Source organism: Columba livia, chromosome 5, assembly GCF_036013475.1.
Source record: "Columba livia isolate bColLiv1 breed racing homer chromosome 5, bColLiv1.pat.W.v2, whole genome shotgun sequence".
Lineage (NCBI taxonomy): Eukaryota > Metazoa > Chordata > Aves > Columbiformes > Columbidae > Columba > Columba livia.
The window spans coordinates 49165227-49180252 of NC_088606.1; the positions used below are offsets into that span (position 1 = coordinate 49165227).

Below are 15026 nucleotides of genomic sequence, written 5' to 3' on the forward strand. Positions count from 1 at the left end.
AAGGCAAGAGGCTAGTTGTTACATACAATTTAAGGTGATTGTAACTAAACAGCTTCACTTAAATGCAACAAGTTGTTGGTAATATTGAACATTTTGGTCTTTCAAGACACCAAATATTGATTTTTTGGAAGACTGATGTTTCTGTGTTTCTGTTGGAACATGTGATAAGGAAGTATGAATTGTCTGATCTCTTACATTACCGGATTACAGGCTACAGAATATCACTTCTGCAGAGCAAGTAGCACAGAATAATCCTGTCTGGTTGTAAATCTTAAATTTGGTTTCTAATATGGTTTCTAAAACCAAAAGTGATTGATTTAAGAGCATGAGACAGAACATGCCACTCCAATTAAAAAAAAAAAAAAAATCACTAATCCATCTTCAAAAGAAGTAATTCAAAGAGTTTGAAACAACTTTGAATGACACAGAACATGTGAAGGAAGTGAAAATTCCTTTAAAAATTATTTTCACTTGTTTTTCTTTAGCCAGAAAAAATATAACCTTTTAGCAAAATTGGAAGAAAATATGCTGTCCCTTTGACACCTGTCTTCTTCTTTGTTTTGTGAGCAAGATGGAAAGCCATCCTGTGCCTCTTCAAGTATTCCTGCCCCATAACCTTAACTGCAACCGTGTTACTGAAGTTATGGCAATGAAATTCAATCTTTTGTTGTAAGACTGAGAAGCTTTTGTCCTTACATCTATTGCTGTCTTTACAATGTCTGACCTCTGCGCAGCACTTCTGGATGAAGATTGAAAATAGTGGTCCGAGGAATTCTAACCATTACTTTGTTGGCTCCTTCTCTAGAAATTCAGCAGGATCTGAAAATGAACTGGAATCAAGTGCTCAATTCACAAAATTTAGCCTTAGTTGTAGGTGGGAAAAAAGGACACCAAATTATAAAAAGAGAAAAAATACTTGTCGCAGTGAACACTGTCTCTCACAAGGCCCAGGTTTCTAGAGTAGGCTACAGAATGCACATATTCCTCAGTTTCTTTCATCACCATTTCCTCATTTTTCAGGTCTTATTCTCTAAGCATGCCTACTAGTAAAGGGGAGTTCCCATTCAGTCTAGCTTTCATTTTAAGTGTACTGTACAGATACCGCAGTACACTTTCTACATTTTGGATTTTCAAACTTTGAACTTTCCCTAACCCTGTTTAATTTTACCAGGAAGGTGAATGCTCTATGTAACCAACATGGGAAACATTGTTCTCCAGGGAATCACAGAATCACAGAATGTTAGGGATTGGAAGGGACCTCAAGAGATCATCTAGTCCAATCCCCCTACCGGACAGGTAACACCCAGATGAGGTTACACAGAAATGTGTCCAGACGGGTTTTGAATGTCTACAGAGTAGGAGACTCCACAACCCACCCCGGGCAGCCTGTTCCAGTGTTCTCTCACCCTCACTGTGAAGAAGTTTCTTCTCAAATTTAAGTGGAACCTCTTGTGTTCCAGTTTGAACCCATTACCCCTTATCTGATATGATATGATTATATGATAATTGGTTGTCACCGAGAAGAGCCTGTCTCCATCCTCATGACACTCACCCTTTATATGTCTGTAAACATTAATAAGGTCACCCCTCAGTCTCCTCTTCTCCAGACTAAAGAGACCCAGCTTCCTCAGCCTTTCCTCATACACGAGATGCTCCACTTCCTTAGTCATCTTTGTTGCCCTGCGCTGGACTCTCTCCAGCAGTTCCCTGTCCTTCTGGAACTGAGGGGCCCAGAACTGGTCTCACCAGGGCAGAGTAGAGGGGCAGGAGAACCTCTCTCGACCTACTAACCACCCCCCTTCTAATACACCCCAGGATGCCACTGACCTTCTTGGCCACAAGGGCACAGTGCTGGCTCATGGTCATCCTGCTGTCCACCAGGACCCCCAGGTCCCTTTCCCCTACGCTGCTCTCTAATAGGTCATTCCCCAACTTATACTGGAACCTGGGGTTGTTCCTACCCAGATGCAATACTCTACACTTGCCCTTGTTATATTTCATTAAATTTTTCCCCGCCCAACTCTCCAGCCTGTCCAGGTCCCGCTGGATGGCAGCACAGCCTTCTGGCGTGTCAGCCACTCCTCCCAGCTTGGTGTCATCAGCAAACTTGCTGATAGTACACTCTATTCCCTCGTCCAAATCATTGATGAATATATTGAATAATACCGGCCCCAGTACTGACCCTTGAGGCACTCCACTAGATACAGGCCTCCAACTGGACTCTGCCCCATTGACCACGACTCTCTGGCTTCTTTCCTTCAGCCAGTTCACAGTCCACCTCACTACCTGATCGTCCAGACCGCACTCCCTCAGTTTAGCTGCAAGGATGCTATGGGAGACTGTGTCAAATGCTTTACTGAAGTCAAGGTAGACCACATCCATCGCCCTGCCATCATCTATCCACCTTGTTATGTCCTCATAAAAAGTGATGAGGTTGGTCAAGCATGACTTCCCCTTGGTGAAGCCATGTTGACTGCCCCTAATGACCTCCTTATCCTTGATATGCCTTGAGATGGCACCAAGGATAAATTGTTCCATCACTTTCCCAGGGATGGAGGTGAGGCTGACAGGTCTCTACTTACCCGGATCCTCCTTCTTGCCCTTTTTGAAGACTGGAGTGACATTTGCTTTCCTCCAGTCCTCAGGCACCTCTCCCATTTCCCAAGACTTGGCAAAGATGATGGAGAGTGGTCCAGCAATGACCTCAGCCATCTCCCTCAGCACCCGCGGGTGCGTCCCATCTGGACCCATGGATTTATGGATGTCCAGATTGCCCAATTGCTCCCTAACCCGGTTCTTATCCACTAATGCAGACTCCTCCATTATCCTGACTTCCAGTGGGGCCTCAGGGGTACAGGGCTCCTCAGGACAGCCTCCGGCAGAGTAGACAAAGAAGGCATTCAGTAGCTCTGCCTTATCTGTATCTTCTGTCACCAGGGCACCCACCTCATTCATGTTAGTTTTATCTGCCATGTATTTGAAAAAGCTCTTTCTGTTGTCCTTGACCCCTCTCACCAGGTTTAATTCTAAGGAGGCCTTAGCTTTCCTAGTTGCCTCCCTACATCCTCTGACAACAGCCTTATATTCTTCCCAAGCAGCCAGCCCCTCCTTCCATGATCTATAAACTCTCTTCTTCCACTTGAGCTTACTCAGCAGTTCCCTGTTTAACCACACAGGTCTCCTGGTTCCCTTCCTTGACTTCCTACGTGTTGGGATGAATTTGAGCCTGGTAGAAGCAGTCCCTGAACACTAACCAACTATCTTGGGCCCCTTTACCTTCAAGCAGCCTTGCCCATGGGATTTCCCCTACCAATTGTTTGAAAAGGCCAAAGCTTGTTCTGCTGAAGTCCAGGGTTGCAATTTTGCTTGCTATTCTGTTCCTGCCACACAAGATCCTGAACTCCACCATTTCATGGTTGCTGCAACCCAGGCAGCCCTCAACCTTTACTGCTTCAACCAGACCCTCTTTGTTAGTAAGGATGAGGTCCAGCAGTGCACCTCTCCTAGTCGGCTCACCCACCATTTGCATTAGAAAGTTATTGTCAATGCACTGGAGAAACCTCCTGGACTGTGGCTGGCTGAGTAGTCCTTCCAGCAAACATCAGGGTAGTGAAATCCCCCATGAAAACCAGGGCCTGTAACTGCGAGGCTGCTCTCAGCTGCCCATAGAAGGCTTCATCAGCTTCCTCACCCTGATCTGGTGGCCTGTAATAGACACCCACAACAGTATCACCCTTGCCAGCCTGCCCCTTAATTCTCACCCATAGACTCTCAACTTGCTCCTCGTCCATGTGTAGAACTGTGTGAGAAACAGGTGCTCTGAATGCTTGCACACCACTCCCCTAACTTTATACTTCAGTATTTCCTGGATACACCTGCCAGAACTGCAGAGTAAAGGGGTAAGGATGAAGCTCTAGAACCCATGAGATGCTCACCTCTCTGCCAGGATCCCTTGTCAGCCTTCCTGTAAGGGACAGGATTAGTGTGTTCACATTGAGAAATGTAAAACACCTGGGATTCGGTTTGTTGCTGGCTCCTGTCAGCATACCAGTTTTAGTGACTGCCTATGTATAGTACAATGCCTACAGTAAAATGAACATAAGCACTAAATATATTGCCATGCAAAGATCAGAAACAAATATAATTCCCTAAGTAACAGATTGGCAATAAATCTGAATTAAGTGACAGCAACAGTTTTAACAAAGCAGCTCTCCCTTCAGAAAACTGTAACAGAAGGCATTAGTCTCAATTAGGGAAAGCCCAGATCCTGTCTTTACAGGCTGTCAAGAATATGTATAAACTAACAGCCTCCTATCCCAAAAGCCAACTCTAGCCTCAAGCCTACTATTCATGTTAATTAATAACAGGAAAACAGTCACTAATTGTAAGAGGAAATTCAAGAGCTCATCCTGCCCCTGTCATCCCCCTCCACAATTCTTATGTTCCATGAGGAATCCATTAAAAACCCAAATTGAGCAGGCCCAAGTAAGTTGCTTGTCCTAATCATCACTGTAGCTATGGTCTTAGCCAGCTGTTCTTGCAGTTATTATCCTCATCTCATTTCTCCAGTATATTTGGAGTCCAGCAATTAGCCTGGCTCATCAAGCCTCAATTTCCCAAACGCTAGCTTTGTCTTAATTATAGGCAGGGGCCCATCAGTACTGCCTAAAACCACAACAGCACTGGCTCCTGTGCACACCAACCCTCTTCCTATTTGTGCTTTCTGAGCGGATTCCAGCAACCACCTGGACTCTTTGGAGAAAGGTTGTGGTACACAGTACTCTGTGCTGTTAGCAGGGATGGAGGCAGCCTGCTGTGGTCAGGCACTCTTGTGGAAGCCATGGAGTATGTATGCTCAATTGCCTTCACCCTGCTCTCCACAGCAGCATGCACTGCCTAAAAGGCTGCACCAACATTGCCTGGCCTCTCACTTGCAGGACAACCTGTGTTAAAACACCTGAGACCTTATGTGGGTGAAAGGCAAACTACCTGGGTAATGCCTGTCCTAAATAATATTAGTTTCACATGACGAACTTTCTTCCCCTCACAACCACACACGGGCTTTTTGGCAGCATGTGTCCAGTGTTACTTTATGCTTAATTATTTTCTTTCTGGTCTATAACGGATAGCTTCAACACTGCTCTGTTTAGCAGCATTTCACCCCTAGTTGCTTTGGGGCTGTCAAAGCATGGATGGAGATCCAGATAGCTGCATAGTTTGAGACTGGGCTTCTCCTCAGCACAGCTGTGGGTCACCCATGCTCTGGCAGAATGCATTTTTATGGCTTTAGCCACCTCCTAGTGAATCCACATTGATGCTGCACTGAATCAGCCAAACACCTGCATCTGCCCTGCAGTGGACAATAACAGCTGGAGCAATTTTATAAAAAAAGTGGATTTAGAATTAGGCATCCTTCCCTGTGAGCACAGGATTGGTCCTGAGAACATATACAGAATCCACTGGGACAAATGGCATAACAGAGCTGTATCTCCCGATTAGCAGATTAAGGCATCTGTAAGCTGTGGAAGTCTAAGAAACACTTCAAAGATCCAGCCATACAGCTGAGCAAGATTTTCTGGAGCAAAAAGAAAATACTGTCTCCTCCAGTTTAAAAAGAGACCTTGAAACATCTGTGATAAAGGCATTGGAGGAGCAGGAATGATTGGTACGTCATGCAGAAATCTGTATTCTTTATGTGAGATGTGTGTGCCAAACTCCTCCTACAACCAGCTGCTGTGTCAGTGAGGATCTGCTCCAAAAGACGAAGACCTTGTGCATCTTCTCAGTTGAGAAAGCCCAGCTACAGCCAGGAGTTCTGGAAAGAAGAGTGGTGCTGCTCTGCTTCACACCATACAAGTTCTTGAAGAGCTTTCTGTTCTTCTGGATAATTTGGTCCAACTTTTCTAACACAACAGGATGATGGATGGCCTGCTCCAGGCTGCGCACAGCACCAGAAGGCCAGTTGTTTTTTTTTTCCCCTCAAACTAAAAATGTATCAGTCATAGCAATGGAATAAATCACTAGAGTTAGGCAGTCATCACATGGCTGGTCCAGGGTCCACCTACATTAAGCATTATTAGCAAGGGTAATGTGACTAAGAGGAAAAAGTTTTCGATATTTTCTGGTTCAGTACAATACAAAAGCTGAAACAACTTTGTAGGAAACAGAAGTATGTTTTTGAGTTTGTATATTTTTCTCCTACCCTGGCAAAATGCGAAGAAAGGGAACTGGACATCACAAGGACTGCTGATGGCTGGTCAGAAAAACTTCATTCTGAGTCTCATCTAACCAGCATGCAGGAGAAAAGATATCTCGATTAAAGGTTATTTTGACTTTTAGGTTCAGATGGTAAATTTCACAAATCCAAGACCACCAATATTGACTGTGGAAATCAAGTTTGGAAATCAAGACCAAACTAGATTCAATGGAACTAGTTTCCAAGTATGCTCACTATAATGTAAATAAAAAAATAATAAAAAAAAAATCTGATCTGGTCTAGTCAAAACACAAGGGATTATTCCTAGGGAGTCTAACGTTTTTGATAAGGTCATGATGCTGACAAATATGTGGTAAGCTCTATAGCTAGCTAACAATTTTAGTTCTAAAGGCAACCAATTTTCCAACCAACCTCTTAACCTCCTTGCTCTTGCTGTTATTGTACATTTGAAATTAAAATCAAAGAGACAGCAACACTATCCTTATCTTAAACAGTATGTAAAAGAATTGTGATGCTGGCTGGTTGTGTCTACTGTAGATGATGAAACAGCTTCACTCATAAAAAGGGCTTCCAATCAAATATTTTAAAAATATTTATTATAAAACAAAAATTCACATAATCTACAGTACAAATGCAGAGTCTGCTATCTGTACAGATATTTAGATAAAATACCAGTTCCTTCAAACAAGACTTTGGTTTTGTTAACAAAAAGAAACATTACATTTTCATGGCCAGAAAGTTTTTAACATACAGTGGTCTGAAGGGATGAAAGCCTCAAAGAAGTTTTTCTTAAGACAGTATTATCAAGTTCATTTGTATGCTAGAAGGCCATGCTTGGAAAAATACTTGGTGAAGACTTTCTGCAACACAAAAAAGATTTTACGGTTCTAATGAAAAGTATTCTAGTGACAATCTGTAAATAGCATCAATTTAATCCCCAAATACATAAGTGTCAGTTACTGGCTTTTTTTCTTTCTTTTTTCTGTTTTTTTTTTTTTTTTTAATGTTATGTAGTTTTGACAGATGTCAAGATTTCTGTTGAAATATATATGAAAATATTAATCAAAGTTCACTTGAAATAATGCATTTGAGACAAATTCCAATATATTGCAAATTCAAAACACGCATGCTCTAAAAAAAATCAGAAGCTGTCAGCTTTCAGTTAGTTCCACAACTTGCGGATGTATGTATTTTAACTGAAGAGAATGCCATCAATGATACAAAGCTTTGTTAAAAACAAGTGGAGTACAATCTACATATGTTTCTCAGGCGCTTTTGATTTAAGGCCTTTTTTTCCCCCAGCTAATATGCTGAACTGTTTAAAAAACTCAAGGCACTGAAGTATTTGGTTTGGTTTTCTTTTGCAGTAACAAATGCTACAAAATGATACACACATAAAGCTGTAATTATGACTGTTTGAAGAATACACATTTTAATATAAATTTAAAAAAAGACTGTGTGTGGGTTTTATCATAAAAATTCTTGGTACTCTTTGTATATTCATGTACATTTACAATAGCAGCAATTGCAATACAATTAGGTAACAGGTTTGTTTATGATGCCCTCCAAATTTCACATACAACAGCAAGGCTGTTTTCAACAGATTTTGTTTTATGAATTCCATTTACAACTGTAACTTGTAGTTGCAACCAAAATACCTCCATACTTACTTGCATGCTGCAGGATTTCTGTACAAAACGAACCAAAATATTGCTCCCTTTGTCAAACACAGCTACCCAGGGAACACCACCACAGGAGTAGCATCGTTGTTATTTATAGAAAAGTGTGCCAGTGGGAGTACTTGCTTTTCAATTATGTGAATGACAGTGAATTTGTCACTTACTGCAGCTGTCAATGCTCCTCTGATAAGTCTAAGCACATTCTCTGCCCATATTTTGTCAATATAAAATGACCCATTTAGGCATTGTCATTGTGGTCTTCCATCCACCAGGATTCTGTGTTGTCTGGAGAGAACCCAGCCCCTGACTCCAGAGGTGGGCTGCAACAAGAGCTGTGGTTCATGCTGGGAACAGCTAGGATGTGACAGCTTGCTGTCATGAGTGACTGGGAGCACTGTCAGTATGTCAGGACATGGCATTTTGAATGGTTTTGTTGTGGAATGCAGAAGCCATTTGTACCATCAGACTTGTTTCCATTATTCCTATCAGCAGGCTTACCATTTATTTAAAATAAATTCTTCCTCTTTACCCCTCCAAGGAGTACAATCTTATGTGAAAAGGCCCACAGCATATTTAGCCAACCTCAAAATAAACAAATTAAAGAAAAATACCCGTTACAAAATCTAGAGGAAGTGTTCTCAGGAAGGAGAGCTAGAAGACATGACAGGATTGAAAATATCTATGTATTTCTTTTAATATGTGGTAAATACCTTAAGCTAAACTTACAATAGGGGAAGAACGGGGCTTTTTATGTTTAACGATGAACAGAAAGTGTTGCTACACATAAGAGAACAGCAACAGAATCAGCAGACACCTCTCAGAATTTAGGATTCAGCCTTCCCTGAGCATTCTATAGACAAACCAAATTTATGGCGAGGACTGCACTCATAATTCATAGTGGAGTAATAATAAAAGCATAGAAATAAGTGAATAACTGTTTTGTAAATAACTATCATTGACTGTGGGTTGTCCAATGCTCTGTCCAAACATGGACATTTTAATAATGTCCTTCAGCACTGTAACAGCAAATATGTTACTTCTAATTCAGGGCTCCATGCCAGGCACTCTTGTCTGTTATTAATTATTGGGAACATGCTTGCCTTCTGTTTTCATTTCCTGACATTAATAGATATTACTTGCAGCACAGTTATAAGCACAGCTACTAATTTGAATTGACTCAACATATACCCCATTAAAATGAATGACATCAGAAAATATCTGCTTCTTAAAATGCTTGTAGCAAACAGGGCACACAACTTTTGCGAAGTTTGATCACACGAGTGAAGTAGTACAACATACTCCAGAGGCTCTGAAGAAGGGTATCACAGGAGTTCTCCCTAGCAAAGGGATCTGACCCTGCAGGCAATGGAGGAACATCCTTGTGACTGGCATATTACTGAGTGCTCCTGCTTCCAAATCTGCTGTGCACTGAACTTTAGAATTCCAAAAGTCTCAGAATCCAAGAGGCGTTAGTTGGCATAAAAATGGGGACAACATGATGAGTCCTAGCATATGACCTTCTAGATATCAGATGGAAAAAAGATCTAGGATAAACAGGACTGTAGATTTCCAGAAGGCCCATCCTAGGTATGTGGAACAGGTATTGAAGGAAGAGACCCTGTTGTTGTTACTTTGAAAAGAACCAGAACTTCTATGAAAGTGCTTGCACCCATTGCAAACCAGAGAGATCAAAGTTTATTACTGAAAAAACAAACCCATTGTTCCAAAAGAAGAAGCTTGTTTCCACTCATTACCACATTCCTCTTTAGAATATCCTAATAATGACAGTCTCATTTTTAGACATGGGGCATTTTGTACTATGACACTATCCTAAAGAAAACATTATTTGTCATACATACAGATTTAGCTTGATCTTAGCCTAAGTGCTCTTCAGCGATCTGTCCAGATAGAAGAAAACCGAACTAGTAAGACAGCTGGGATACTGCTAATGAAGTTTCCTCAAAATCATTCAGCAATAATGAATAAATTCATTATCTCCATTCCAATTTCCAAGTGCAGTGGCTGTTGATGAGTCTAGCTATAATTTACACAAAACTTTTGGTTGAAATTAAATAATACTTCACTGTCAAAGATCATGACTTGTCCATTTACCTTAAAAGTTCACACTGTTTCTGCATCTGTCCGGCAGATAGGACAACTGCTACAAAAGAGAACACAGGTAGCTTTCATGACTGCACTGGAAGGCAGGTAATTTGCTCTCTGCTAGGACATCTGTCCTTAAAATCTAACACAGAATCAACCATAACACTTGCCCATCACTAGCTGCTCTCCAGGCACAGTTCTATATTACACCCTGAGCTGTTTCGAGTCATAATATGCAGTCATAATGGGCTTGGAAAATAGTAGTTGAAAACACTGGTTCAGGTACTCACAAGCTCACACAGGTAGTCACATGGATCCCCGTGCAGGTTTGTAAGGGAGAAATCTTATAGTATTTGTCAGCTTTCTCACAGAAAGCTTTTGCACTGTTAAAGCTACACCTAAACCTTACCAAATCACAACTTTATCCCACTTATTTCCTATTCAGCCCTGAACTACCATAACTTGTCATATGCATTCACCAATTCCCTGCAACTCTTCCTCTCATCCTGATCTAGAAGAAAATAACACCTATTTTCTACATTTTAGCCTGAAAGTTCACAGGATGGAAACCACTAAGAGCACACTGAGGATATTTCTGCAGAGAAGTAGCTCCTGTTCCTCAAATTTTCTTTCTGGTCTTTTCTAGCACCATGTAAAACTTTTAAAGTATACACAGCAATCAAAATAATATTTAGTATTTAAACGTTAAGATGCTAAACTTGTATACGAATTATTTTTAGAAGAGGCTTTTAAAGTCGTATGGAGCACTGTGGGGCTTAGATTCTCATCACCAAACTTCAAGCGGCTCAGAGGAGGCAATTTTTCAGCAAACATCAGGTTGTGAATGTCCAACTGAAATTAAAATGTACACTCTTAATTCACCCCATTCGCAAGTGCTTCCTTCCTTCTGAATACCTAAGGCCCAAAAGAATTTTACTCTTGAGATAGTTTATGCTAATTTTCTTTGACTCAACTCCAAATTTTGCAATAGGATACAAGTCTTCAGACAAAGTTGTTAAGATCATCATAGTTGTGGTTCTTTAAAAAGATTGGTGGTTTAATGAAAAAAAAAATCAATGTAGTTTTGCATTCAGTGTCACCACAGGAATACAGGAAAATTAATGTAGTATGTCTCTAAGCTAGAACTATAGCAAAAGACAGCTAAACTAATGAATTAATTATAAATGGTGAATAGTTATCATGCACAAAATTACAAATGATATGAAACTGGACTACCAACTGCTGTAATGCAGAACAAGTACTCCTTTATATGATTAACATGGTCCATAAAATATCCTGGGTATCTATATTCCTATTTTAGTTCACTGAAACATGACCACAAGAGAATTGCTTTGTTTCACCAAATCATTAACACCCATTCAGAGATTTGCCGAGTCAATCTGAGAGTAACAAACTATGACGTTATCCCACTTGGCATAACACAGAATTAATAATGTTGATAGGGTATGGTGAAAGAACCCATTCTTAAATTCCAAAGTTGTATTCTCCAATTCTGAATTCTTCTCCATGAAAAATGGTGGGCACATTTTTTGTGCTTAGTCTCTCAAGTGAAAATCTAGACATGAAGGTATTATAGTAAAAGCTACTTTTAAGAGTTTTAGTAACACACCCATGACAGCACAAATCCTCTTCTTGAACAATGTAGATAAGAAGAACAAATCTGGACTAATAAATCTGAAAACACAAAATGGATCTGAACAGTGTGGTCCCAGCCCCTCCATCATCACCACAAAGACCCCTCTCCTGGAGTTACAAGGTTCCTCTGATGTGCTCTTAAATAACCTGCTAAAAGATGCAAAAGCAACTATAATTTAAGTTCAAATGAGAAAAAAAGTTTTCATTGTTACCAACAATATTAAAGCTGTCAAAGGCCCAACACATCTGCTGAAGAACAGGTATGACTTTGTATATTCAGAACTTCCCTTAGATGTCTCAAGTAAGCACTCACATTTTTGTTACTAGAGCTGAATTTATAAAGTGCTATACAATACTTAATCCCTTTTCTTACAGCAAGAGAGCAGTCAACACAAAAATTTATCTTCTGTATTTTGAAAGGGACTGATCCTAGCTCCCCACTCCCAAAGGGTTTTTTTGGTAGGAGTCTGGAAACATGAGCACTTTTCTGATCATGACATCCTTAGGTTACAGGAGTTTGTATGTGAGTTTATGTTTTTTATTTCAACACAATTAAAAAAGTAATATTTGTGTCCTCTCCTTCCTCCCCTATGGTTTTTCTGTCTATTTCTAAACCTAAACTAATGCTGTGGCAATTTTTAAAGATATATGACTAAACTGTTTGAATGGGAGGTGTTTTAGTTTTGAGATATGCAGATACCATTTTCTAGAAACACCAATTAAAAACCAAACAACTTTCCTCATTTAAATGAATACAAGTGACCATATCATTCCACTTTGGAAAATGAACACTAGATATGAAGCAATTCTCTGATCAAGTCAACACAGATGAATACCTCAGAGACCTGGCACAGTGAATTACTGGACTGCTGGGAAAAAGAGAACTGTGCTTTGAGAAGTGGCTGACTTCCCAGCCTCTTCCCAGACCACCATCAATACCTCACATCCTTATGGTGGATGAAGGAACTTGGTTTCATCACTGTTAAAATGGTGAGTCTGACCCAATCTGCACTTTGTGAGGCATTTCTCTTAGCTTAAATACCACTTTAAACTTGTTCCTTGTTTTTACCCAACGATCAATACAACTGCTTTGCTACCATTCACCCAGTGCAGTGGGGAAATGACTGGAGCTAAACCAAGCTAAGTTCCAGAACTGGCCACGTGTAGTGACATGAGGTAGGGTATGATGCCTGTGGGCCTAGTTAAGCTGGGAGGTTTGGCCAAAATAAGTGTTTTTCCAGTTCAATGCTAAGCAAATCGAGGAGGAGGTTTGAAATACAAGTCTCAACATACAAGTTCTGCTGGGAAGCATTCAGCCCACTTGCAAACAGGGGCATCTGAGGGTTGTGATCTTTGCATGTTTTCTTCCAGTGGTTTGTATCTCCCAAGCAGATACTGACAATTTTATTTAAATGTATTTTTATTCTCTGCATTGCTTCCCCAAATCCTTTGGAGACTGAGTCATTTTCATGACTTCAAAAAGGCAAACATGGCACAAAAAAATGGAAATTAAGTTAAAAAAATCGATTTTATAAATATCCTTCCTCTGTACAATTTTTCACAGCCCCATCCATCCCACTCATTTTTATTCACATTTTATGTTTTTAAATTCCCACCCCAATTAAATCATAAAATATATATTTAAAATCTGTTCATATTTTAAAATATTTACAGAAAAAGTTCCTTCTGTTGAGGTCATGAGGAGTCCGTACAAGGAGAGGGTGGCGGAGGATAGAGGTGAAAATAGCTTCGTTCCGTGGCAGGAGATGGAGGGCAACTTTCTTCTGCTGACATGTACTGACTACGAGGAGTGGGTGGAGGGGGATAAGGGTCTGAGTCTGAATTTAAATCTATATAGTATTTGTTGGCTTTCCATCGACTAGTAGTATAGTCACTGTCACAAACATCTGTGCTGCATGGGGTTGTGGGTGGAGCTATCCCTCGTATAAGGTATGGCCTAAAAAAAAAAAAAAAAAAAAGAAGAAAAAAAGGACACATGCATTAGTTGCGATCTGGTGAAAAAAGAAAGAAAGAGATTGAAAATTAACAAGCTCTGTATGCTCTGTCAGGATGCCTGTCCATTAATATTATGTGAGCCTTAACTCAAGAAGTACCTGAACTGTGTTAAATTTAAATGGTACAACTACCCTCAGTCAGCAGTGCATTCTTCCAGCCCCTGACCAGCCACAGGAGGCCACCATGACCATTTAGCCCAGTCACTAACAAATAGGTTGACTCATCAAAGAGTTTTAAGATAAGCTTGAGGAACTGAACACAAAACACCAGCCTTCTCCATACAGGATGCTAAGTGACTGTTACATATCAATAATGTCTATATATATTGCATTATTACTCAGTAACATTGTACTTAAAGGTGCTAAAACCTGTAGTGTCAAACTAAACACAAAGCCACTGTTTAACACCAAAACTGGCATAACCTCCATTTGAATGGCCATTTATTAAGAGAGGGAAAAGTCTTTTTAAACAAGGCAAAGTCTGAACAAAAACATTTTGCTTAAGATCCAAAACTAAAGGACAGATCAACAGAAGATTTATTATACCTTTTATATGAGCTGTACCTGTAAGATCTCGTGGTGGAAGGAATGTTTGAGGAATAAAACATCTCTGCATTATACAGCGAGCGATCAGTAGCTGGGGAAGGAGGTGGGTTCAAGATCTAAAAGAACAGCAGTGTGAAAATCTCGGTTAATTATACAACTCTACTTATTTTGTCAACATTATTGATGCTTTCATCCTGTCACTCATCCTTATTTTAGTTTCCTTGCTGCCTGGGTGGGTAAGTGCATTTTTAAAGATCATGGAAGTTCATTACGAGACTTTACTCTGGGCTTAAGTACACTGCAGGCATCCAAAGTTCTCAGAGCACAGGGAATTTTCTTCCTGTCACACACAATACCTGGAAGGCAGTGGTAAAGCTGGAAATTAGACTCAGTTTTACAGAATCTCAGTGCACTTTCTTGAACATAAGGACTGATATCATCCTCAGCAGATGCTAATGGTAAATGAAGTCTGTTCCACACTGAGCCCCTGAACATACCCCCAGTCAACAGCAGGGTCAGGAGGACAAGTTCCTTTACTATAACTAACACAACTTCATCCTTCCCCGAATACTTTTTACTGCCATTCTGTAGACATATCATTTTGGCACAGCTCACAATGCAAACAACCTAAGAGCTAAAAAACAGCTATAGCCTGTCCTAGCCTGTGTGTATATACACATGTATATGAACAAGCTCTGTGTGGGTTTTGTGCTGATAACCCTCACACTAGGAAAACATTTTATTATGCTTCAGAATCCTTTAGGATTCTTCCTTTGGCAGGAAGCAGAAGCCCTGACACAGCCAGCAGGA

General features: G+C 40.4%; 1 protein-coding gene and 1 long non-coding RNA gene across 14 annotated transcripts in view; one reads left to right on the forward strand and one right to left on the reverse strand.

Moving 5' to 3' along the window:
• LOC110363682 (uncharacterized) overlaps positions 1–15026 on the forward strand; it is a 58946-nt gene that overhangs the window by 23496 nt on the left and 20424 nt on the right. The window lies entirely within an intron of this gene.
• Positions 6795–15026, reverse strand: part of LRP5 (LDL receptor related protein 5) — a 180698-nt gene continuing 172466 nt past the window's right edge. For 8 of the 12 annotated variants that reach the window (XM_065064887.1, XM_065064886.1, XM_065064895.1 and 5 more), the window contains 2 exons: positions 14217–14332; positions 6795–13612 (listed from right to left, as the gene is read on the reverse strand). In XM_065064887.1, the coding sequence (XP_064920959.1) occupies positions 13351–13612; positions 14217–14332 (378 nt within the window). In that variant the 3' untranslated portion in view covers positions 6795–13350. The remainder of the gene's footprint in view (positions 13613–14216; positions 14333–15026) is intronic. The other 4 variants (XM_065064888.1, XM_065064889.1, XM_065064896.1 and 1 more) reach the window with 1 other exon arrangement.